The sequence below is a fragment of the Mchenga conophoros genome, linkage group LG13, assembly GCF_057382185.1.
Source record: "Mchenga conophoros isolate Kocher_MC1m ecotype Shallow Benthic linkage group LG13, M_conophoros_male_GT1.1, whole genome shotgun sequence".
NCBI lineage: Eukaryota > Metazoa > Chordata > Actinopteri > Cichliformes > Cichlidae > Mchenga > Mchenga conophoros.
This window is the reverse complement of record NC_140538.1, coordinates 25,735,434-25,761,935: the sequence shown is the minus strand read 5'-3', so window position 1 is coordinate 25,761,935 and position 26,502 is coordinate 25,735,434. Positions and strand designations below refer to the sequence as shown.

At 38.9% G+C, this 26,502-nt stretch overlaps 1 protein-coding gene across 3 annotated transcripts; it reads right to left on the bottom strand.

The window, feature by feature from the left end:
* Positions 1–3,000: 3,000 nt before the first annotated feature.
* fam204a (family with sequence similarity 204 member A) lies at positions 3,001–17,572 on the bottom strand. 3 transcript variants are annotated; one of them, XM_085297487.1, is made up of 8 exons: positions 17,217–17,572; positions 16,832–16,925; positions 15,937–15,967; positions 15,581–15,686; positions 13,974–14,063; positions 3,588–3,697; positions 3,325–3,407; positions 3,001–3,219 (listed from the first exon to the last, which is right to left on the bottom strand). In XM_085297487.1, the coding sequence occupies exons 1-7, from the start codon at positions 17,430–17,432 to the stop codon at positions 3,356–3,358; spliced, it is 699 nt and encodes a 232-aa protein (XP_085153613.1). In that variant the 5' UTR covers positions 17,433–17,572; the 3' UTR covers positions 3,001–3,219; positions 3,325–3,355. The 3 variants fall into 3 exon arrangements, with proteins under 3 accessions (XP_085153613.1, XP_085153612.1, XP_085153614.1); XM_085297486.1 differs by having other exon boundaries at positions 3,001–3,407; XM_085297488.1 differs by having other exon boundaries at positions 3,001–3,407; positions 15,581–15,683.
* Between the last annotated feature and the right edge of the window lie 8,930 nt (positions 17,573–26,502).

Below are 26,502 nucleotides of genomic sequence, written 5' to 3'. Positions count from 1 at the left end.
AATTGAAAGTTCACTTTCATTCTTTTGTTCTACAAGTCAGGCTAAATGATAAAATAGATGCTTTCGAAGCAGTTTTGAACTAAGAAACAATTAAGAGGGTGTATATGTAACCCACATAATATAGAATAGTTTTTAATTAGTGCAGAGTAAGTGCATTTAAACAGTTTTTATAAATCATAACTGTTAGCCTGACCTAATTCACACACTTTGAGAGAACTGTGCAGAGAACTTTGTTCTTTGCTGCCTGAAAATCGGAACCATAACCTCTGCTTATCACGTGACACGAGCCTGCAGAATGAAACAGCGCATTGATAATTTCATGAAAAGTTTGGTCACAGCTGAAAATTTTCCAGTCGCTACTCCAGATGTCACATCCAGCCTCCTTACTCTCCCGTCCACAAACAGCGGTTAAGTGTGTGCACGCTGCCTCGGTTAACAGGAGAGTGGTGAAGTGTTCCCACACCGCCTCACTGCAGTGTAAACACCGCTCATCCAAACACTGTCAAACTAATTTCCTCACACCACAGAGGTTCATTTTGGCTTTCGGATGAATCAATTCTTCCTCTAATTATCAATTGTGACACCCATAATCACTCTAAGAGTGTAGCGCTGAATAAATGGCATGTCTTTTGTGTTATAATTCTGTGCATCTTGACAAACATGACCCATTAAACAACCCTGTGGCCTTTTTCGAGAGCGACGATTACACTAATTAAAACTGCAAAACATCTGAGAGGGCTGCCGACGTGCCAGAATTAAGCAGGTCATTAAATCAGCCAAGGAATATGTCAACATCCACGCTGTCTGTCACTCCCACTGTGTTACTTTGGGAATAAGGTGTTGGGGAAAGGGGGGGCTTGTGTGCAAGAATACAATCATAACTGACGTGATATCAAATATAAAACCTGACACGTTACAGCTCTTCTGCTTTGGCTCAAGGCACAAAACAAAATAGGACATGAGGCACTAATAAACTAAAAAACAAAACACATCACACTTTGATAATAAAGATGTAAAACTCTTGGTTTGTTTGGTTTTTTTCCTTTTATGAAATGCCAAAGTGGTGTTTTGGCTCTCAGCTCCACTCCGTTTGGAAACTAATGGTTTCCAAATGGAGCTGAACTTTAAAAAAAATAAAAAATGTGTGAAACAAATCCCCCCAAAAACCGCTGCAGCTAAAATTTGATGTGAAAACAATTAACAACACACAAACAAAGCCACCTTCCTCTGAGCTACACCGCGCTCTAGGTGTGAAGTGTTTTTCAGCGTGGCTAGCCTTTATCAGCAGCATCTCGGAGATCTCTCCTCCGAGTTAATCCTCTTCCAGCCGGCGATAGCAGCAAGCGATAGCGCCAATGTCTTGTTACCAGCAACATATGTTCCCTTTCATACAACAGCAGCTTTCCAACCATTTAATGGGATTGTTGTTGTTGAGGGTTTTTTTTCTTTTCTTTCAAAGCCGGCTTTACACAACAGTTTTCCTAGAAGTGGTTCGACATGTGCCCAAGGGGCTAAGATTGGCCTCCAGTAAGAGACTACTGAAAACACCACCTCAACATGATGGGAAAGTGGATTTTCCAGCTTAAAAGCAGACTCATCTCTGCTCAGGGCATTATGCTGCGTTCAAAGAGATTAATAAGTGAGATGCTATTGATACGTCGCTGCGCTGCTCTTGGATCAGCACCGGTCATGTTCACTGACATCAACTAGTTTTAAAATAAGGCTACATGAATACAAGTCCACGTACTGTGATGGTTTTTTGTTCTATAATCCTGTAGCAGCAAAAAAGGAGGCCGGTTTTCTTGGAGCGCTCTTATCTCTGGAAAGTTCTGCAATGTTTGTGAAATACGCAATAATCAGACCTGCATCCAGTAATTCCCTGTAATAAATGTCTCGCGCTTAAGCACTTATCCAAAAACTTTCAAAGGCCATACATTTTTTTTTGCTTCCTTCCTAATTCTGCTGCCGTTAATGAAGCATCTCTGATGTTTCCTCACTCTTCAGTCAAGATATATTTTTCATAGCATTCATCAAAGTGAAGAAATCCCATGTTGTACTTTGATGTGCTTAACACAGTTTTAACTTGTGTCTCATTACAGAGATAATTAATAGTTTAATTAGCACCAATTCCCGCCAACTGACAGCTTCTCTGACACAGTCACGTGACATGAGAGGATACAAAACAGTTGCCTGTTTTTTTAAAGTTCACCAAGTTCTCTCGAGCTCATATTTGGTTTTCTTTAGCTCAGGTGTTTTGCGTCATAATGACCTAAAAACTTTTATTGCTGATGTTTTGTTAAATTTACTCCATACCGATGCAGTGAGCCTATGAGAACGCGCCTCACCAGGGGACAAAGTGCTCAAATATGTGAAATGCAAACAACTTAGGTGGATTAATTTTTAATTCTCATTACCTTGAAGCAAAGCAGTCTTTTTTTTTCTTTTAAAGTGGTTTGGTTAAAAAAAAATCAAAAAAAATCAAGCTTTATGACTAAAAGTAATTATCTTTCTTCAGCTTTTTATTGTGCTTGCTGGTTGCAATTAACACTTCCTGGAATCTGAATGAGCATTTCAGAAGTGTTGAGTAGCTGCGGAGGCAAGCGCTGCAGATCAAAAAAAAAAAAAAAAAAAAGCAGAAGAAGAAAAAAGATCAAAGTAAGAGGGAGAGGAACGGTTTTTAGACGAGTTTACAGATGCTGAAGAGAGCTCATCACACAATGAGCAGTGAGTGTATGCTTCGAGAAACAGCGTGCGCCTCTTGTTCAGGCTCCGAAACAATAGCGTGGGCGAGGGCCAGCAGCAAAGCCTCTGCTTCGAACTTCCAGTTTACGACTGCTCACAACAGTTTACAGCAGCCAAATTTCATTTTCTACTCCCAAATCCTATCGCACATTATCCTGTACATTGCATTAGAGCTCTAATCTTTCCTTTCTCTTCCTCAGAAGAAGAAAAGAGCGCCTTCATGATTAACCCACTTTACAGCAATAAATAAACGCATCATCCAGTAATGTACACCAGATTTAATTTGAAGGGGGGGGCAGAACGCTCAAATCACTGAAATGTAATGAAAAATAACACAATGCAGACACCAGTGGGTGCCTTAGGAATTAATTTGAATGCTCCATCATTTTTTCCTCCTTTTTACTCTTTGGATTGGGTTTTTTTTTCATCTCAGCCAACTGCTGACTTTTCTCCTCTCCCATGCTGCTGCTGTAAAATCTTCAAAATATACAAAAAATTATAAGAAGAAACATGATCAGTCTGCCACACACACACACATATATATATATATATATGTATATATATATACACACACACACACACATAAAGTCTTGTTCTTCTTCCTCCGTGTTTTTCACATGTAGCCCATGTTGCTTTTGGTTTCCCACCGCCTCTTCGCCTCAAAGCTGCAAAACAGAAAAAAAAAACTTTGAAGCTCTTATGAATACATTTTAGCCATCAACTTCAATCACACTAGCTAATTCAGGCTTCGGCGGCTCTATCTTAACTGTACTTGAACCCAGAGTGGTCGCGCATGGCAGAAATGATGGCAAACATAAACATGAGACCAGAGACAGACGTCATACCCCCAGGCTATTTGCTTCTTCCTTTTCTGCGCTGCCCTCAAAGCTTCCTCTTCCTGTTTGCCTTGCACAAAGTCACGGCAATCAGCAGCTTGAGCGATTTTCACGGCCATCTATTTGGAGGCAGACAGAGGAGAGGCTCATTAGAGAATGAAAATCAGTCTGTGGCAAGAAAAAAGCCCCTTCTGACTGATGTGTGAGGGTGGCTTCTTGTCGAAGTCTCTGCTGCCTGCGATGCCTCCTCCACACCACAGCAAAACTGTCATTAAACCAAACGACACGTGAATGCCGTACAATCCTGCAGTCTAGCAAGTCTGGCGATATGTGACGTCAGGACTGAGTGCAACATATTTGACAGAATGTGACCACGAAAGCCTACATTATATATTTCATTCAGTAGGAATAAATGCTATTTTACATGTATGCAACAATAATTCTGCAGCAAACACCTGCTTATTTCTATGAATGAGATGTACAATATCTTACAAGTCATGAAGCATTTAAAAGAAAAAAAAGAAAAAAATGAAGTCAATATGTGAGCAGCTCTTTTTAAAAGGTACATGGCAGATGGGTTGCCCCATCATAATGGAGAAAATCTGCTTCAACGTGCTCTGTTTTTATATATTATCCCAAAGCCTGCGTAGTCAGGTCTGTAGCAGGACTCGATGTTCCTGTTTTTACTGAGGATTTGAACCCTCCTTGATGTATCTGAGCAGCTAAAGCTTCTTACACACTTTCTAAATGGATGCTAAACTTGGAAGTAGGGACAACACCTGCTTAGATTACAAAGAAAAGTGGAAAAAATATCAATATCTGCTTGTTTTCTTTGTATTTTGTCAAAGAGTAGTGAATAAAGTCACTCGGCTCTCTCACATTTTAGATGATAGATTAAATGTGACATTTTTTCTTCGAGGACTGCAAAGAATTTTTAGATGTTGTAGAGAACTAAAAGCTGAATATTATGCACAGGTCTCTACAAATATTAACAAAAAGTGTAGTTTTATTTTTTTTGAACATGAGCACTGTTTCAATAAAATTCTCATCACTATATATTTGATGTATTTTAAGAGCTGTGTTTTTCAGCTTAGAGTTTACAGTCTTTCCCCCTCCATCCTCTCAATGCTGTTTCTTTTAGATCCTTTTTTTAATGTGCAAATGAAATACTAAACAAACAATGACAGACGATGTCAGCTGTGCTGCCTCCCCCCCTCCACTTCAAAAATGTTGCAAAGGCGTTTTCCACTCGTCTCCAATTGTAAAAGAGACTTTTTTTTTGGAGCAATGCAGGCAGTCCCTGAAATCAGAAGTGAAGAGAATGACCGTGACTGTAAGAGGCAAACATTCAAATCCCAGGGAAGACATATGTGTGTATTGTGAAGCAGAATAATCCCAATAACCCCAGTCACACAGAAGCACAGGAAACAAAGGGAAAAATCCTGCCCCCTCTTTCACTCCTGAGATAGGTTTATTATTCAAGCAAAGGCAAACTTTGATAAACAACTTGGAACAATTTCACCAAACCTTTGGGTAATTCTTTGTAATATTCAGAGTACAATCAAGGGGGAAAGAAAGTCTTAAGGTAATGAAGAAATGTGCCACCACTGCACCACTTAAAAAAAAAAAAAGACCTGCTGGAAAAAAATGTTTCAATTATAATTAAGTGGGATAAACTTTATTAGAAAGACTGAAACTAAAATATCTCCTAATGCATGCTGGGATTAAGCAGGTCAGAGCGAGCAGGCAGGAAAAATTAAACTCTAAAGGCTTTTTATCACCATATTTCAGGAACCAAGGGTGTAAAATGTTCTAATTTGGGATACATTAAAAGCCATAAAGGTCTTTCAAAAAGATTAATGGTACTTTGCTTGGATTTAAGATAAGGGCTCCGGCTGGCTGCAAGTACTGGGCTCCGGCTGGGCCCTCAAGGCATTCATCTATACAGTCACTGGAAGATTTGTGAGAGCGTCTGCATAACCTGAAGCGTACATACTATGACAGTTCTCCAGTTCTTTGCCATTTTTATAGGTTTTAAATTCCTCAAATCATGTTTTCTCCTCTTTTCTCCTCCCCTCTCCTCTTTAAGAGAGTTATAACAAGGAGGGGGGACGGTTGCTCAAACATTTGCAGTAGATTTGCGAGCAGATAAAACCACTTCAGGGTGTTCCCTGCTTCTTGGCAGAGCAGCGTAGGTGCTAAATGCTTCTGAGTGGCTCTGATGCATGCTGAGATTATAAACCACACATTTATTAAATTGTTGACAAATCTGAGAACAGCTCTTGCTCTCTGTGTTTGTAAAGGGAAAAAAAAGAAAGAAAGCCACACTGGCTCATTCTGGGAGCAAATCAAACGAAACTGCATGATGCTAAATGGTTTAATTTGGAGATTTACTGACAGAGCTTTTTCTTTTTGCCTACACGAGGATTACCCACATTAACCTGCTCTCCTGTGGGGTTGCATTTGAAATGCAAAAGGTCTTGAAAACACGCCTTCCTGAACATTCCAAAAGCAAAATTAAAACCCACTTCCATGGCCCTCATTTCCCCCTCTTTTAAATTCACAACACAGCTTTTACTACATTTAAAGCATTAAAGGTCTTTAATATTTTCCCTGTTTCTTTTTTTATATCTGTTTAGTCTACACTCCCTGATTGTCTTTGCTGGGGCTCAACATTAATGTCAACCAAGTTACCTAGGAGACAGAACAGATCAAAGAGACAAAAAAAAACCCCCTCAAATGTCTGATTAATCAAGCCTGCAAACAGCTTATTTCTTTTAGCCTGCATGCAAGTATGAAAATGAGATTCCGAGAGCAGTACATTGTGCAGATTTGTTCATTCTTATCTGAACAAAGCCAGCGGCAGCTTATTTCATGGATCACTGGCACTGTCAGCGCTGTGGCGCCGAGCAGGTGACGGCTCCTCTTTCTGTGGCGAGAACAAAATTAGCAAAAAGTCGGCACAAATTAGCCTCTCATATTTTCAGTAATATGACATTATTTTTCATTTACTTTTTTGATCCACTTTTCAGGATTTTTTCCTCCCCCCTCCCCTTGCGTGCATCTTAGTGCCAAATCCTTTCACATCACAGGCTGGGGAAAAATAAGAATGGAAGTACAAAGCGGGAATAAAGGCAGGAGACAGGAAAACCTCCTGCATTCTTTGTTTATGTGGCTCCTAAAAGGCAATTCTTCCCACTCCACCACATATTAATGTACAATTAAATGTCCATCACATGCATGTTTCCCGTGCCTCGTTTCTCTCTCCCTCTCTCTCCTGTGTGGCCTGTGTGCAGCCCTGCTAAAAACAAGGTTTATTCAGAGGATTAATTCTCTGACCTTTGGAAGATTTGAAGGCAAAAAATTCAGCCTGCACAATGCTGGCACTGCAGCAGCAGCAGCAGCAGCTTAAGGCCACTAGGAGGGTTAAGTCAATAGTGCCGTTTTCTGTTCATCCATGTTTGGGTCGTCATGGAGATTCAAGCAGAGACCCGAACATGGGGCCTTGATACAAAAAATAAATACGTCAAAATTTGCATTGCGTGTGTGGAAATCACGCACAAAGTTGCTCATAATAACGCTTTCACACTTTGTTTTCATTTGTGTGTCTGTTTTACGCTGCGTCCCTCCTTTTGTAGCACAGGGATCATAAAAACACTGTGGCAATTAACCAGCCAGTGCAAAAAGACAATAGCTGAATGGGAGATGAGAAAAATACGTCTCCATGTGGATAAAGTGTTAAAGCTCCTATTAACAATATGAAATAAATGATGGCTTTAAGGAAGAAATGGCCTTAAATCCATTCATAAATTTCCTATCCAGGAAGCCTCTTCCAATTAAAACGTGTGAGAGGTGGATTAACAAGGGCTATATGGCTTTGCCTCACTAAATCACCTCCCCGAGCTGCTCTGCTGCATTTGACGTGTAAACGATTAATGACCAGCCTAATTCCCTTATCACACTACCTTAATGCCTAAATAATGTGGCCTTAGTCAACTTTGGAAAGCAGGGCTATATAAGAAAGGAATGAATATCAGATTAGGCAGCTTGTGTGTTATTTCAGCATAATTTCTTAGGACTGAGGTGGAAGGGGAAAGAAATACGTGTCTCTGGCTTCTTAGCCTCAGCATTGCAGCAGGACAGGGAAGGTCAAAAGATCGAGGGGTCAATCAGCACCACCCATATCGTATTCAAAAGAAAAGATTTTACGAGATTTTATTTAGTTAGTCCGTTATTTAAATCTCCAAGGTGAAACAATAGGTTGAGGTAAAATAAAAAATCCGACCCTAGAATCAGAGGTGCTCTCTTGCTGCTGTTTTTATTATCAAGTCGTCTACAGATTATTTACATGATTCACAGTAAGTCTAACTTGTACTAGGCCTTTGGAGGGCCAGGTCAACACCCAATGATAGTCAGTTTATTGTTACAGAACACAAAGGAAAAGATACTGTCATTATTTCTGAAAACGACTCAAAGTGATACAAATGACTTACACAAACTAAGATTTTTTTTTTCCAATATAAGAAATCAAATGTTACATAAGGAAATATAGCTATTTATTATTAAAGATGCATCGAGTCTTTGCTCTACAGCTGCACTTTGTTAAAAAGGATACATTTGTTCATACCTGCTGGTTTGACTCCTGAAACAAATGATTATTTTGTTGATGTAAAAGACTGTTTTGTCCATCACTTGTCTTCAAATTGATTTCGTCCAACATAAAGCCAAAGGGCTGCTAATTGTACATACTGCTGAGCAGTTTAATCTATCAATACATTAGATTTTATAAAAAGAAGTAGTGCAATGTGGAATTAGTTATCACCAATAAAAGATCTTTTGGCCATTTTTTGTTATTTGGGGTTTTCATTTACTTAGTTCAGAAAAACTCTGTGGTGAAGCCAGACTATAAAGTTGAAGGAAATTAAAATAATAGAGTAAAATATCTAATTTTTTTAATGTAAGCAGAATATGTTGTTACTGTTTTCCAATAGCAAACAAAGTAATTATGTAATGGACAAACTGCCATAGCTTTTCTTAGGAGCTTAACAGTGATCGTAGAAAAGGTAAATCACTGATTGTCAATGTCTAATAATGAAGGATAAACAATTACAATGTGTCACTGTTTTCATTATAATACAGTCAGAATATCATAGCACGCACCTTCATGCTGTTATATTCCCACTACAGTGTCAGTTTTCTTTGGGGCAGCCTCATTAGAGCTTTTTGTCATCTTGCCTCCTCTTTGACAAACAGAATTACACGGAAAGCTAAAAACAATGGCACTTCAGGGAAGGCACAGGAGAACAGCAATGTCTCCATTTCCTTTTCTAGTAATCTGATCCTAGATACATACAAGATGTCATCTTTAGGGAATAGACAAAAAAAAAAAATCTCTGAAAGTTCGTCTGCTTTGTGCCATTTCATTATCTCGCCTCCTTTGAGTAGGGTAGGCTTATTAGCAAGCTTTGAACTCACACTTAGAATAATATGCCATCAACAGTTTTATAAGCTAATTAGAAAAAAAAACTGTTTAATTAATGAGTGACTGGCAATAAAATGGCAATCATGAAAAAAGAAACCAAGGGTGCTAAGCTTCCACTACCACCAATTAAGGCCTAATTACAAACAAATTATATATGTGTTTTGCTGTGGGCTTTAATTTAAAAAAATGGCTTTAATTAAAAGAGAAAACATGCTAATTAATTAAACAGCACACAAATCTACATTGAAAAGTATGCTTTGTCTATCAAGTAATTAATGAAATACAATAATCCAAATGAGATTCCCAGGCATTTGATAAAAGCTTAGTACCCATTTCAAAATCCATTTCAAAATTAATGGGCGAAAATTTAATGTGAGTCATCCAGAGATACAATAAAAGTTCATTCAGTGATAAATTGCTTATGCTGAAGGAAAAATGAACAAAGAGGAGAGTTTCCCTGAACTCTCTGCGAGGTGGCCTGGGGGGGCTCGCAGGGGAGACGGAGTCAGACTCCTTCTCTGATGTGGGGCGGGGAAAGTCAAAATCTGATAAAGCCTACTTTCCACAAAAGCGCCGCTCATTAATTTTTTGATTACAAACACAGGGCATGGCGGGGGGAAGGTGGCGAGAAGAAAAAAGGTGTTAAATAACATAAATATCATGAAACACTCTTAGTTCAGCTCTTTGTTTCAACTAAGCCACCATGTCTCCTCTGACAAAATGCCGCGCCACCTTTGTTTCACAGCGTTTAAGCGAGGCTTTCCAAAGGGTAGATTTCAAGGACAGTGGGGCTTTTCCTTTCAGCAGCTGCACTATTGAAATGCAAGCTAGAACATAATGAGGGATGTTATAACCATCCGCATGTTCAAAAGCTACAGAAACTATAAATGGCTCCAGTTAATACATATTCATATGGCTAATTACAATACAATCTATTAGGAGGGATTCATTTTTAAACAGTTTGGATGTAGCACGTTATTATTACTCAAAGTGGCATAACAAGAAAGCTCCACGACAAAAGGTCAATCCGGACTACATGTAGCAGTTCCGATATCCAATTAAATCACCAAATACCAGTATAGGCCTTAAAAGTTCAATGCCGGTCAGCCTCTGGTCTAAAACATACTGGGCCGTGCATAGTTTGTTGTTGGTGGTGGTTTTTCTGTTGCAGGGCATAGGCTGAAAAGAAAAACTGTCTTTTAAGACACCTTCTTTGTACTTGTGGCCATGTACATGGGGCTGCTTCCATCCTGATGGTGAGGCCAGCAGCAATGCAACATAGTTTTTCATTTTTCATATCCTTAAGCTCCTGCAAGTCATGAAATACACCCGACATCCATGTTTGTGGCAGACTACAGAGAGTTTCTGTTTTGAAATGTTAATGCCACTCTAATAACTGTGATGACAGCCATGGGGCAATAAAAGGCTAACACAACATGATGGTCTTTTGTAAAGAAATATACCCACTTACTGTATATGAAGCAAATGTACGGATACATTCAAAAACAGATCAGCGGCTCTGTTTAATAAAATAGATATTTCATTTTTCCTGTTGATTGAAGTACTACAATGAGAATGTGGATTAGTGCAGCAAAGACAGTAGTTTACATTAGTGTCCGATTTAGAGTACAGTCATTATAGAATAAGTAGTCATTGTTCCGAAAATTGCATGGTTCTAATAACCCTTCAAAGGACTTAGAATAATTTGTAATAGTAAGCTGGCTACATGTCGAGAGGTGTGCCTGTCTCCCAATGAATGACACGCAGCATAGGTTCCAGGCTCCCACCCCTGCGGCCCTGAATTGAATCGTTAACAAGTAGGGTGGATAGAAAAGATGGATGGATATAAAATTTTTGAGTGTGATAACCTGATAGCTTAAATCATATTTATTTAGATATTGAAAGCACCTTATTATGGTGTCCCACAGGGATCAATCGTTGGTCCACTGCTCTTCCTGTTACATGTAAATCACAATCACACAAATTCCAGAAGTAATTTTGAATGTTTTGTGTGACGCTGATGATTTAATGGATGATTTAAGCTTTTGGGGGGTTTTGTCAACAGGTCAGACTCAAATCTGGGCCGCTGCAGTCTGACCATGTGAGCTAAAGTGGCACCCAGTCAAAAAGTAGAGTTAGATGTAGAAATTGAGTAGATTTCAGTACCTTATAGTCGTGTGAAAAAGTAAGTATAACACTTTGATTGCTTTGGTTTTACTGCATTTGATCCTGTTTGATACAGTGACTACAGATAAACATAAGATTTTCTTTACTACTTATCAGTTATAATCTTTTCATACTAGCTCATTTACCAGGAACAGAAAAATCAATCTGCTAAATATGAGCTGCTGGATGCTATCAGGCCTCATGACATGCTTTGAGCCGTTTATAGTGTATGTGTCTGTCACTTCTTGTTATGCTAATTACAGAATTAATTAGCCCGTACGCAGCTTGCTGCAGAGTAAAATAATGTGCAGTAATCAAAGGATGGAGACCAAGTCTTAATTGGAGGACTTGCACCTTTTAATCTACTGAACTATTAAGACTACTTTAGAGGCAAGGAGATTTTTACATTGTTTTCTGTCTTCTAAAGCATGTGAAAAGAAATCTAAATGCGCTGAGGAGGATCAACAGGCATCTTTATGAGAAAAGAAACTGTCTGTATAATTTATTAAACTACATTAGGAAGCTTTGGAAATGCACTGTAGACAATAATAAAAATTTCTTTAGAGGGGTAATATGTTTATTTAAAAATCTGAGCATGTCTTCACGAATTAATCTAAAAACAAAGGCTTTCAGCTTTGAAACATATTTAAAAACCGTAATGAGAATAAAAACCCACAACCTGCAATATCCAAGCCGCGTGTCTTAGAAGTTTGACAGATGAAAGAAAACATATCTCAGAATTTATAAGGAGCCTTCAAAACAGGGTTTTACCAAATTGTTTTAATGTTTAGATTAAAAAAACGTAAGAAAGGAAGTAGAGCAAATGGAAATCATTAATTGACTTGTGGGAGCTCAAAACAGCAGAAACAAACATTTCCGTCTTACAAAAGAGGGGATTCTGACAGCAAGCTCTCTATCTTTCTTCTATTTCCCTTTGCTTTGAGGAGATAAGTGGGAATGCATTAGATTGAGGATGAAAATACTCTGAAACATTGTCATCCAACATGTACCAGCATTTTCTTTACAAAACAATGCCTAGAGGGACAAACAGGCCTCTTTAGTTCTTCACAGCTGTCGGAATGCTTTTGCATTTTTCGCGAAGAAAACCTGTTCCTATTCTTCGAGTGAAAAGCCTGCCACAATCATGTCAGGATGTTATGACCGTAAACAAATTAAACATCTAAGCAATTCCGTGCCAAATGAGCCACTCAATTATAACCTTGAAATTGATTCTGGCCACAGCGGAGATTATTGATCCTCTAAATGTTTGTCACAGTGCTCCCGTCAACGTGAACAGGAAGGCGGTAAACAAACACTCTGGTCCTAAATGCTATCTGAAATACAGGCTGCATTAATATACACTATAATCCTTTATAACTGATTCAGAATCCCTTAAACTTTCTGGCTTTTAGCTTCCATTTCTCTCCCATTTTTTTTTCTTTTTTAACTATGAGCAGGACTGCTTGTCTTTGTATTCGAAAGAAAACCTGTACAACTTTGCATCAGCTAGCATTTAGGGATTTAAAAATAGTCAAATCTATACTCTCTTGAAATGAAGTTATCACTGCCTAACAATGAATTGCGGCTGCCAAACTGCTGTCAGGTCCCATCACGGCTCTGGCAAGACACAAGGCAGGTGCCAGGGAGGCGAGAACCTCAGCTCAGGCTAAAACCAATCCACCAGCGCTCTAAGAGGCTTTCTGAAAGTACAGCACAGGTGCCACTCACAAGAGCTTTCATTTAACTCCCTCATATTCGATCACTCTGCTCGCAGTTAGAATGGAAATATGAAGGGGCTCTAATGCTTGCACACCAATGTCTATTACACAATGGAGATACTAGGTCACAAATGTAATGCTCACACAATTAGCACAGTTGATATTTTCATTTAGAAACCTCCTTATCCATTCAAGAGGTTCTGGTTGCAATTTGTTTTTCGATTACTTGCTTTAAATCGAATCATATCCAGATTTTTTTTAACGAAAGAAATCACATCATTTGCACCTCCTATGTTTCTTCTCCACAGCGAAGCCAGTAATGGCTCTAGCTGCCGTCCACTACGTGAACATGAGAGTAAAAGTTACATTTTTGAACACCACGTTTAAATAACTTTAATTTTTCTGTTGAGCAGCGTTAAATGGACGGCCCCTCCCACCTTATAACTCCAAATTGAAATCCTCAGATGCCAGGAAAACCTGAGCCTGTTCCATCTTTTTGTTGCCACTATTACAAAATGAAAATGCTCATGCGACGCTGTAAGCAAAATGCATCATAAAACAAAGAAGTTTAACTTTGATGCTCCGGCGGAGAAGTAACGCTGCAGCTGTATGTCTTTTTAACCACAATTATGTGTGTGTGGGCTACATTTTATGCTAAATTAGTTTCAAACCACTTGATCCTTGATGCCTGCCAAGGCGGTTAGTTACAAAACTTCAGGCACTGCATTTAGGGACATGTACACTTCAAAGGTATGAAACTCTTACCTGGAGAATGATTTAACAGTTGGCTTGAAAGCAATGTACCCTTCATTAAAAAGCAGAGCCAAAAGTCCTTTAGACACTGCCGCACTTCAAAACTAAGGGGAGGGCTTTCCATTAACTCAATGGAAAAGAGCTGCAGGACTGAATGGTGGATGTCTGCGTGTGTTTTTGTTCCTCTATGTCTTTGCAGCAGAAATGGCCACGGATCCATTAGCCTGATTTGTCACAGCGGGAGCACCCCAAAGATCTCTTATCAGCACAACGTACCTCTCGAGTGGCGAGTCTGTCGCTCATCTCCTCCGCCTTTGCAATGTCCCCTTCAGCTATGGCCCTCTCTATGCTCTTTTCTAGGCCGGACTGCAGAAGAGGGGAAAAAAAAAATCGTTTTTTTTTTTTTTTTTTTGAAATAGGGGTAGAGAAAAAAAAAAATCAAAGAGTAACTTCAAAAGTCCCCAGGGCCTTATTTTTAATATGATTGCCATTACTACAAATATGTAGATTTCGCTTCACAAATGAAAACCTTTTTGATTGGATATTAGTGGGGAAATCTTAGAAATGGTACAGGAGATTACCAAACATAAATGTGACTCTTTAATTACACATTTCCATTACAGGCCTAAGCAGAGGGGGGTGCCGAGAAGCCCCCGGTCACTGATGGCAAGGCAGTTCTGCTGTGATGAGACTATCTCAGCGAGCCGAGTACCAGATTTCTTCAGCCCCCCCAAATTTCATCATGGTGGAAAAAAAAGATACACTGGAAAGAAACTGCAATTATTAATGTGTCCCCTCTGATGTATTGTTGACTCACTGTAAAAGTACAGTAAAGTAAACATCAAGTTTTAAAACGCAGAATTTTATTAATTTTTTTGACTCCGATTGGTCAGCTCTGATTTAGTGCGCTCATTACAGTTCAATGTCCTGAACGTACCCGATCCGACTCGTGAACTCAGTTATCACCAGCAGTTTCTCACAAGCAGAACTCAAACGGACAGACGGTCATCGTTTATGCTGTGAACTGTGTTTAAGGTTAGGGTTTGGAGAAGCTGCTGCCAGATAAATAATCACATCTGGCAACTGTGATATAGTTTTTCCTCAATTACCTCACTTCAAATTGTTTGAAAGACTTGCCAGACTCGAAATAATATATTAATTACAAGGATCTGCATTTGAGTGATGAAAGAGAACCTCATTATGATAATGTGGCAAGTTCTGTTACATCCAGCTTGGCACCCCATTCAAAATGAGGCTAAATTCACAAAAAAAAAAAAAAGAAAAAACCCTCAATCTTATGCTGCTGAGATAAATTAAGCACAAAATACTCCAAAATAATCATTAAAGGGATTTCACATTGAAATTAGAACAGTTCCCATTCATTGGTCAATCGTAATGTTCATCAAGCTTGCAAATATTTTTGCTTCATTAGCAATTTGCAATCGTTTTGCATTAAAGGTTTGGTCATCTTTAAGAGCTGAAATGCACTCAAATGGAAGAAAGTTCAGTTTTACATTTTTGTCTTTGTTCCAGCTGCAGTCACAGAGGCTGTAACCATCTCATCTTCTGCCAAGCAACACTTGGATTTTCAGTCTTTTTGCAGGTGAAGAAAAAAATCCTACATCTCACTTGAATCTTAACCACGCTAGAAAGCAGATTCACCCTAATCTTATCACTAAACGTAGCTGAGCATAATCCCCAATGTACTTCTCAATGTCAGGTTGAGTTATTATAAAGGTCCCCCTAATCCACATGTCATATCACGTAAAACAATGAGACGGTACAGTGGCAACGAAACACAAAGGATGTGAAGGTGTTTCTAACAGCTAAGACAGACACAGTATTAAACCTCAGAAGATAAGTTGGAAGGCAGTCTTTGTTACCTTCGGAGGGGGTTTGGAACATGCAGGGGGATGAAATCGATCATTTACACCAAAATACTGCTTAAGCTCATCCCAGTGCTTCTCCCGCTCCTCTTGACGCTCTCTGCTGACAGAGAAAATGTCTGTTAATGCTCATGTAGACCAGCATTGCAATAAGACATATATCGTGTCCATCTTTTTATTAACTTGACTGTATTTCTTTTGTTACCCTTCTAATCAGATCTATGTGTTTTTCATACTTTTTGGCGACAGCATTTTGTAAGGAATTTGCCCGTAAGGATAGTTTGACAAACAGGAAAGGAAACATCCTTCACTTTACCTGACTATTCATAGTCTGTAATGTTGTGTAACAGTACCTTGTTTCTGCAGGTTCCCCACGTTCTGCTCCTGTGAAATTACACGCACAAGACAAACAAGTTAATGATACGTAGGTTTCTTCTGTATGAGTCTGCCTGTCAAGTTCACTTTACATCAATGGCCACGTACAGTCCACTTTGATCTTAAGTGGGCCAAACCAGTGAAATTCCCCTTTATGTAGTAGTTTAACTGCATAAGCAATACCTGAGCTATCTCAATATAAGAAAAAGAAGTGCAATTTCAACATAGTGCAATTACACTGTCGTTTAATTGTTTAACATCATTACATTGGGGGAGTACGAATGATTTCGGGAGAAGTCTTTATCAGTAGACCGAGCTGTCAAAATGTATGACAATATAGTTAAAATGTACATCTTCCTTCAGATTTTCCAAAGACATCCAGTAGGCTGGACTGGAATCTTTGTCTGGCCCCCGGGCCTTATGTTTGGCACCCCTGATATTACTTCAGTTGTTAGCTATACCATGTGTACCAATAAGTTGCTCGACTACCTTTAAGGTAAGTTTCTATCAAATACAAAGGTTTATTTTCTTACAAATTGACCAATATTTTGTCCACTGGAAAAATGTGCAAACAATTAGAGCCTGACTGATGAACTAGTTGGCCAATATTATCAACCAATCTATCACTAGCCTATCACAAATATATCAGTATTATAAATACATTTTGCTATAAAAGGTGCTTATTTTATAAACACTGTCTTCACACAGTATGTCCAGCAGAGCTACTCAAGTTTCACTTCTTCCAAAATGCTCTGCAGTATCTGCAGCACCTGCAGCAGAGCAGAGTAAGGTACTAATATTGGCCAATATATTGATATTGGAACTACTGAATTACAAAAACTCCCCCATCTGTTGGATGTAGAACTACATTACCTTTCTTTCGCTTTCTTCTTTTCCTTTTTCTTCTGTCTTCTGTGACCTTTAATATCCTTATATCATCTTTCTTCCTCCGCAGATCCTGGAATTTCTTAAAGACACATACAAAGTGAATACAGCATCACTGCTCTTGATTCTTTTCTGCTGCAGCTGTACAGATGTGACATACGAAGAGGGCTTCAAAACCCTGCTTTTCTCACTTCAGATGAACCGTTAGCTTAAGTCTGAGCTGGGCTGGGGGTACTGCAGCAATAGTAAATGTAAACTTAGAGATAGTTAGCGTGAAGCTAACTTTCAGAGTTAGCTTCATTTATACAGGCATCACTAAAACCAAAGAGGTTAGCCTGTACCTAGAATGAAAAATAAGATCAATACAACATACTTGCCACATTTCTTGGGATATGCCAGGCATACTGCATGTCGGAGAGTCACTGGCTGCAGTGTGAGTCGATTGTGACTCCTCCAGCGAGCATGTGTTTTTAGCAGAGCCCTTTTCAAATTCCCTCTTCTCGTCTTCTAAATCGCCCGGCTTGTCCTCCTCGTCATCTGAACTGAGGTCGTCTTCGGTTAAACCACTGGGCAGGAGTCCGCTGTACATAACGAATCAGTAGATTATATTCAGCATATACGGGTAATTTATGATTGCACTGTATTTTAAACGGTCCGTAATAGGTAAACTACAGATTTCCACAACAGTTGTTAGGAACGACTGTCATTTCCGGGTAAACACTGCGACGCTGCCTGCTAAATGGCACCGATTGGCTGATCGCAAACAGCGCTGAGCACAACGTCCAATCAGCGTTGTTGCTAAACAGTGGAGCACGAGGACTAAAAGCAACCTCTTATTGGCTGCATTGGTAGGAACTTTTAAGAAGTTTAGGTTTTATTTAACATATTCCTTAATATTTTCCTAGTATTCGGGTAAGGAGGTATTTTAGCTCCGAAGGAGCTCAAGCTTTACAGAAAAGTGAAACAGCTGCTGGACCGTTTCTAATTGAGGTGAGCCGGGCTACTGACAGGTCCGTGAATTACCAGGAATCATTCAAATGTTAACCTATATTTGTGTTATGTTCTCTGTGAGATAAGCTTCATTCTCTGACCAATAGTTCGCAATTTGCTTAAAGTGCTTTGGGCATTACATTATTATTAGAATGATTAGCATGCAAATCTTGTATAGCCCCCGGCACTGGCAGAGGCATCTAGCCTTAAATTGCTCTTTCACACTCATTCTCATTAGACTCTCTTTGGTTGCATCTTATTGCAAGGCCCATAATATACATAAATTACAGTCTGTATTTTCTGTGCTATGCAAGTGTAGCATAATGGGGAAGACCAGTGACACTGATGTGTATGTAAAACGGCCTAAAACCAGTGCTCAGGTAAGCCAGACATTAAAAGGGAAACACACCTTAAGTTTAAACATAAGTATTGCGTGTTGTACTGGAGGAGAGCTACAGGACCTCCGTTTTTCTTTCTTCAGTCAATTACCTCAAACTTCAAATGTTTATAAGCCACACATAAACATTTCCTCAATTAAAATGATGTAGTGTAAAATTATCACTTTTTCAATAATTAACTGCTGAATCTATGGAAATACATTATAGAAAATGTAGTTGAGTAATTGGGGGGGGGGGGGGGGGGGATTCAATAGAAAATGTCAAGTATTCTCTCGCTCCACTTTCTGAAGTCTGTTGTTTTCTCTTAAACACACATTTCTTGGGTTAGTGAGCCTGTACATGGTTTTATATTCAGGGTTTAGGTATTGAGAGTGTGCATATTTTATGAGCTATAAGCTATGTTTTCAAAAAATAATTGGTAAGTTGTTCAGTAAGAGTGTTGTGCTATTAATGTAATATGAAAAAAAAGTAAAAGATGGGGACCTTGCTCTCTCCTTGACCTTCCTGCAGCCTAAGATGAGAGATGTTACTTAGTTTGCTTTTGCTAAATGAAGTGCACATTAAAGCTGACTGATAAGGCTTATACTATATTGAATGTCATGGAAAACGTGAAAAAAATTCTCTATCTCATCCTCGGAAATATGCAACCATTAACTGGCATCGCTCACTCAGCATAATCGCTGCGTTAATTACATGTGTGACAAGCTGATGAGCACATCAGTGTCTGAAGGTAAATGAGAGTCACAAAGTCCTGTTAATACTAAACAAATTTGGCATTGCAGGTCTGAATCATTTCCTTATTGATTACTAGACTTTGTGTTCTATTTCACACTTGAATTAATGTCTCTCAGCTTTCCCACCACCCACCTCTCTCTCTCTCTAGCTGACTCCCTCTCCTTGTTTCCATCTCTCCCTGGCATGTGCTCCAGTTCATTATTTCTGTCATTTCTTGGTAATTTGGAGTTGGCTGTTTAAAACTTAGAGCCTCTTATTAAGTTTTGGCCATGGTGGATAAGAGGCAGGACTGTAAGAGCACAGAGATAAACTAATCATCTTAAAACCCTAATTATTAGTATCTTACTGTGACAGACTGTTTTTGCGAGGCAGCCAAATTGAGCCTCAAATGAGGAAAGGCATATCTGTGGAAGTGGTAATAATTTTAAGTCATCTCGATCTGGCTTGGTGTGGCAGAATTCATTAGTGCAGATTAGCACTGTGTGTACAAAGTAAATGAGATATCTAATAGCAAACGTGGAGGTCTGGGGACTCTTAATTTCCTCCCCAGTATGAGCGATGATGTTAAGAGGTGATTATATATATATTTTAACACTGTGTAGATTTGTCTGCTCCTTAGCCAAGCAGTTACACTAAACAGTGCCACTAAACTGTCGACCTCTCACCTCGCTCTGTACTTCAGCTGCAGAAAGGTGACAAAAATGAACCCCAAATCAGATTACACTGTGTTACTCTGATGCAGAGGCAAGCTGTTTTTTTCTGTGAGGATATGAAGGGAGTTAATTATGTGTGTAAGGAGAAGGTTGGGGAAAAAATAATAAGATTACAAAGAATAATTTGCTGATATAATTACACCAAAATTGGGTACACACAATCGTAAAATACATGTATTGCTTGACCTGGGTTAGCCAGTGAAATAAATCCTCCTTCTATAGCCTTTGTTAATTTGTTTTTATCATCTCCAAGTGGTGTTTGTGCAGGCAGTTCAATTTGCATGTGTAATTCCACTGTGCAAATTGACAACAAGTAGATAATTCGAGGAAATAGGCTGGTTGCAGGCCCCTGCTATCTTCCCATGCCTATTCATTTTGAGGAACCGCTGAGGCATGAAACTCATACATCAACTATTTCCCGACAACGCTTAGGCGTATTGTCCCCTAAAATGTCATTACAGCCATTATTTATGAAGCTAATTCATTTATTAAACCATATTTACTCTGACAGAATTTGTCACATTCTATCCATATCCTGAGCATTGCTTTTGAACATTGTCTCACAATGAGTATGTGCGAACACGTACGGCCTCACAAAGTTTTGTATCAGCCCAATTTGCCTCCATAATAGTTGGAATATTGCGACAGGAGTTCTGCGGTTTTTTGACTTTTAAGGGAAACTTTGCTAGAAGCTCGTACCGTGTGTCACAGAAGTCCTCTAAAAAGTACTTTGGTAATAGCTGACATCCCGCTTTGTGTTTTTGTCCTAATAGAGACGAGACTGCATGAACGTAATCAGATGGAATATTTTAGTAGCATTGATAAATCTGCCCTCTGACAGCCCCCTTCTTAAATGAGTATGTATTAGTCACTTTTAATGCATTGCAGTAAGGCTGAAGAGTTCTTACGTCAAGCCTCCTGGCCTGTTGCTGCTGACTTATGGATCTGTCAGTTTAGCGCCGCGTACTTCATGACAGTGTGGATAATTTGCAATTGTGAGCAATGAAGTAACACATAGGGGGGTCATAAATTTTAATGTTACATGTTCTCCCTGGATAATTCCGTCACACCATTCTCTCGTATCTCTTCCTTTGGACTTACCTGTCACCCAAAAGCACTTATCACAGCAGTGGCGATGAGTTGTGTTTGAACTGTTTTACAATATTGATTTGGAGGCATGACATTTTAATTAATACTGGGTGTTAGCTGTCATATAGGCCGCCAGCCTCATTGGTTAGAGTATGAGACAGGCGAGGTAGGGGCAACGGAGATAAGACTAAAGCACTTACAGTGAAAAGGCTGTAAAAAGGGATCAATGTGGAAAGAGAGAGACAGTCATGGGTTGAATTTAAGGTAGAAAAAACAGTAATATCTGCGCTCACTGTATTTCTGTCAAGGTCTATTCTCTCGCCAATAACACAAATCAGTGAGACACAGCGTGCCTTCTGTCTTCCACAGGTTGCAGAGTACATCGTGTTATTGGGAGTCTGTGTTGCCAGCAAACCCAGAGAGAGTCTGCGTGCTGAGAGACGACCAGGGGGAAATTAGGTAACTTTGTAGCACTCCATTGAACAGCAATAAGCTTTTAGGGCTTAGCAAGCATAAACACATTAAACTGATGAGATTCATCAGCACTCTTGTGTCAAATCTATCGTGCCCAAAGGCAGAGCTCAGCAGCAGCAAAGTGCAGAGAAAGAGAAGGGTTGGCGACAAACCAGTGCTGTTTCCTCTGGATGTTTGCTGGTTTATCCAAACAGAGTCAGGTGATCAGCTGGAACCTCAGAGTTTGATAATGATACACAGTGCTACCCCTGGAAGAGCAGAAATGTTTAGCCATTGTAGGGTCAGAACATTGGCTCGAATGATCAAAAGATTTATTTTTTTATGTTAATTCACCAGTTTACTATTTCATCATTAATTAGTCAGTTAATTACAAATGAAATACAGGGATTGGATCAAATATGAAAAAAAAAGTAGTAAAGTGTTTGCAAAAACCACCAGATACCAAAGTAGTTTCTTAAATTTGTTTACTTAAATTTACGATAAACCTTGCTGGTCAGAAATATTTCACACCAAAGAGTGCATACGCCAAATTTACAGCAACAAATACAAATACAGGTTGTTATATACCATGCAGATAAGAGCTGAACAAGAAACTACCTATCCATGTTCGTGTTTTTTTTACAGATGTATGATATTGTGAGTTTCCCTACGTACAGTACAAATACTGCATGTAAAATTTTGGTTTTCAGCTTAAAGCTTTGGTAAAAGAACAAAATATTGAGTATAATTAAATCTGTGTATGAACTATGTAATGACTAAAAAAATAATTATTTGCAAAAAAAAATCAAGTTAAATTCATAAAACTTTACGAAATGACAAAAAAAGATACATTTGCAACGTTAAGGTTGTGTTTCTAGCTGAATGAGACTTATCAGTTCACTCATTTCAGGGCAATAGTTGTTATAGATGTGCACCAGATTCAAACCTAGTTGGAACTGAATGCTGAACAGCATAGCGCTAAACATTAGCACATGTTCATTTGCAGCTAGTTCACCATATTTGGTATTTAATTGGTGTAATCTCAGAGCTGCAAAGCTGGAGGACCTTATGCTGATAAAATGATACATTTAAATTGAAATATTTCTTCTCAAAGGTAAGAAGGCCCTTCAACTTTATTTCACCATTTATCTGTTGTCTGTTCTTTTCCAAATCATTATAGCCTCTTGCCTTCTGGATAGTTTCACTGGAGGCAGCCAGATCGGCATGAAATTAGCTCGGTTTGAATCTTTATATGGTCCAATCAGATGAGCTGAGATTTAATCTTTGCTGGCCTGCCCTACCAGAGTCCGACCCCTCAGATGAAATGGACTACATATTCATAGGTTCACTTGCATGGTTGATTATAGCAGCATAAATGGAAGGTACAACCTCTCTTCTGTTTTTCTTTATTCCAATTTTCCTCTGTCTGAGAGTGAAGACTGAATATTAAATGTGCATTCCCCCTCACTGAATATGAGCAAATCACAATTTATGCAAACACACAGTGCACATCTGATCTCATTTTTGAAGTTGTGTCTTTTTTAAATATCCACATTTTAAAATCTACTGTATAATACACATAGAAGTGAGCGTTGTATTTATATCGAAATAGTTAGCATGCTCTCAGAGCTATTTACCCTGACATAAAATAATGTCTTGAAATAATGGGGGAATATTACCTGATGAATTAATTATGATGATAGCATCTAGGGTAGGAGGCTTAAATGCCATCTTAAATTACATGCAAACATTAGAAAACTTTCAACTTGTCTCATTTGCATGAAAGAGGCAAAACTATGCATAAATATAAAGGCTTCCATGGTGAAGGAGACCTATACTCACCAGGATGTAGAAATTAGAAATGACAGACACGATGATAGCATATGTATAAAAGCCTGTATGTATGTTTTTAAGTGTCTCATACATATGCATATATACACATACATATCACAAAGGTTATCGCTTATTATTTTAAAACTAAATTTGTTTTCCTAATGACGCTGTGGCAATTTTCCTATTGCTATGTTTGAATGTCAGAAGTGATTGTTTCCTGCACAGTTCTCAAATTTTAATTGACTTATTGCACAAATGGCAATTTAGAAACAGGAAATTAAAGTGGTTATTTCCCAGATAACAAATGAACTGAATCAAAATACTGATGTAACTCATTGCATTGTTTCGTTATGTGCACTGTGCAACAAAGTCGGATAAAAACATGTAAAAGAGGTTTGGTGGACGAGATCTGATGGGAGGATGTCTACCTAAGAATACACTGGAAATCCAACATATGAAGTGATTTCTAATCATGTTGTTTTCTAAATATGCCCTGCTGGTCTTCTTTTGTCATAATAAAATAAGGGTTTTGTTGGCAATTTTTTGGTCCAAGTCAATCTCTTTTACCTTTAGCTTCTCAAGCAGCTCTTCTACATTTGCTTATTGAAGCCACATGTGCTTCATTGTTAGAATATTTTAGATGCCTTGTATTTGTGTTACAGTAAAGAATGAATTCTTTCTTCTCTTTGTCTCTTTCCTTTTTTCCTCTTTCTTCCTCCCTTCCTTCACAAAAGAGTTCAGTACTAATTACGCTCACACACACCTGCAGTAAGTTCACAGGTAAGCTCTCCATCACGGCATCATGGCAAAAAAAGCCCCCATATTGTGGAAATCTCCTTCTCCTTGGAGAAAGAGAAGAGGAGAGAAAGTGGAAGAAGGAATGCCTTGCCTTCCTCATTACACTGCTGTCATTTACTCTTCATCCCCCGTACTCTTTAGTGGCATTAAGACGGGATGTAAATTTGACAGTTAACGCTGTTAGAAAATGGCTAGTTCAAGAAGGGCAGGAATTAGAGATGGGCATTAGGCGCTGATAAGCTCCTTTCCTCTGCCGCGGCGGCTGCTTAACATTCATGGGAAAGTCATCATCAAACAACGTTATCACAGCTCTGTTGACGGCTGAGGAACATCATCACTATGATAATTTTTTTTATAGCTGTGAGCCAAAAAAGCACTCTTTTATTTCAGCGGTTTGTTAATGAGATAGGAGCTTGTTGGTATGGGCAAATGCAAACTTGCCACTCTCCAGCATTTGTTTGAGTCCCCCCCACCAAACCTCCTCCTCCTCCCATGACTCCTGCTGCACACCCCCACTCCCCCTCCACACTGTTTAATGTTGCAGCGAAGAGGGGGGGGGGCATTTTTATGTACTCCTTTCGAAGTGCTCTGTGTACATTGCTGAAGGAGGGCCTTTATGTGTACCTTTGCAGATCAGTCGCTCAAAGAGAGGAAAACACGGTTATATCAACAAACACTCTCTCCTAACAGCCCTGTAGCTGGCACCTGTCACTCACCTGGGATTTAGCCATAGATCTGAATAGAGGGAGAATTTCGATAGTTATTGAAGCTGTGTAAACTCCCAGCAGCAATAACATATGACCAACCCTCCTATTAATGATGAAAAGGCTACTTAAAACTGTTGGATCTTGGGGCCTTTGGTAATTACAACTGTAAATCATTTCCATTGTTTCTTTCTATGTATTTATTGAGCTCCTAACAGTTCAGTTATGAGTAAGCTCAGATGATGATTTTTTTGTTTTGTTTTGGGTTTTTTGTGCTCAGCTACCAGTGGAGCAATGCACATGTGTGCTAGCTGCCAAAGCTAAGCAGCTTTCTTATGGATAGGGATAGAAACTGTGGGCTGTAGATACCAGAATCAGATTTTGGCTTTATCATTGTTTGTGTTTGTGGAGTGGGTTAAGAGAGATTTAATCTTTAGAAATCCTTACTGAGGGAGTTGAAAAATCATCTCTAGTTTGCTCTAATTACTTCTAAAAGTTTTGTTTGCACTGTAGTTAGCATGCAAAGGTGCGGTGATGTATAATGTAGTTGTAAAAGTTTATTAGGAAAGCTCAGATTTCAGAGAATAACTGTGATAAACAACATACAGCTTGGTCTTGGCTTTTGTGAGATGCCAATTTAGGTATTTACTGTGAACGTGACCCAATATTATTCTGAGTGGAGACAAAACAGAAAACGTACATGCATATGTAACACTGGTAGTTGGATATTAAGTATGTCACTACTTTTCAGTGTTTTACCTGATTCAGAAATGTCTGCATGTATGACTGCAAAATTCGCATAGATGACACACTGTCAGTGTGTTTTAGTTCTCTCCAGGTGACGAGAACTTACTTTATGTGGAAAGAGCTGCAGTGCCTATTCAAGAAATGACATATATTCTGGCATCCAGCAGGAACATCTCAAAGCCAGGCAGAAGAAAGCAGTAGCAAACTACCTGTCTAGGTGACACAGTGGAGCTTCAGGTAATCATTATGGCAGATGTAAAAGTCAACACTTTCTGGCATAGAATTACACTAGACAGAGATTCTTGCATAAAATTTCACCATGCTGACTAAAATTCTTTGCTCTGAGGTGCCGTAGTGTTAAAAATGGCTTCTTTTTTTCCTTTTCTTTTTTTACACCAACTTCGTTATGAGAGTTGCATGGTGCTTCAGCCAATGAGACTTTGGCTAATGATGGGCAGAGTGACACTGTTATTGCATGATTTATATTTGGAAAGCTGTGCAAGAACTCAAAAAAATGTCCTCTCTCAGTATATTACAAATAGTACTGATTTTGGCAGTGTATGTCATATACTTTTAATTGTATAAATAGGTTATGAATAAGTCATGAAGATAGCTTTTTATATTTAGGACAAGTACAAATGACATGAAACCACCAAATAAACCCAAAGTGCAAAACACTAATTAATTGTGCAAATAAACGATCATTACTGCATCATTACTTGCTCACAGATGTTTTGATTCCAGTCTGAAAAGAAAGAAAAAAAACAGCTTAATGTTGGCGTTTGGTGAAATGTTGTTTATTCATTAATGTCTTTGTTTAGAAGGTGAATGAACTGAACTGCATTTTATTCCACTCTAATGAGTTTCATTGAACGATTGGTGTGAGAACTGACAAAGCCGCAGTGTATCTTTGTGTAGGTCAGCTTGTGCAGTTTGGAGCGGTTTTATTTTTCCGTGGAAAAATGAGTACGACGCAAATAAATCACAGATGTTTTGCAGTCTCTGGTGTCTCCGTCTTGAGACAATTGCAAAGCATTACGCGGGCCCTTTGTCAAGTTCATTCAGCAGCCCTGTGTGCTGTAAACCACCATTGCTTTGTGTGTAGCTGTGTTACTTTGTGCCACTTTTCAAATGTGGATAGATCTGTGTTAGCAACCCAGAACCACACAGAAAATAGATTTAATATTATAATCCAATGG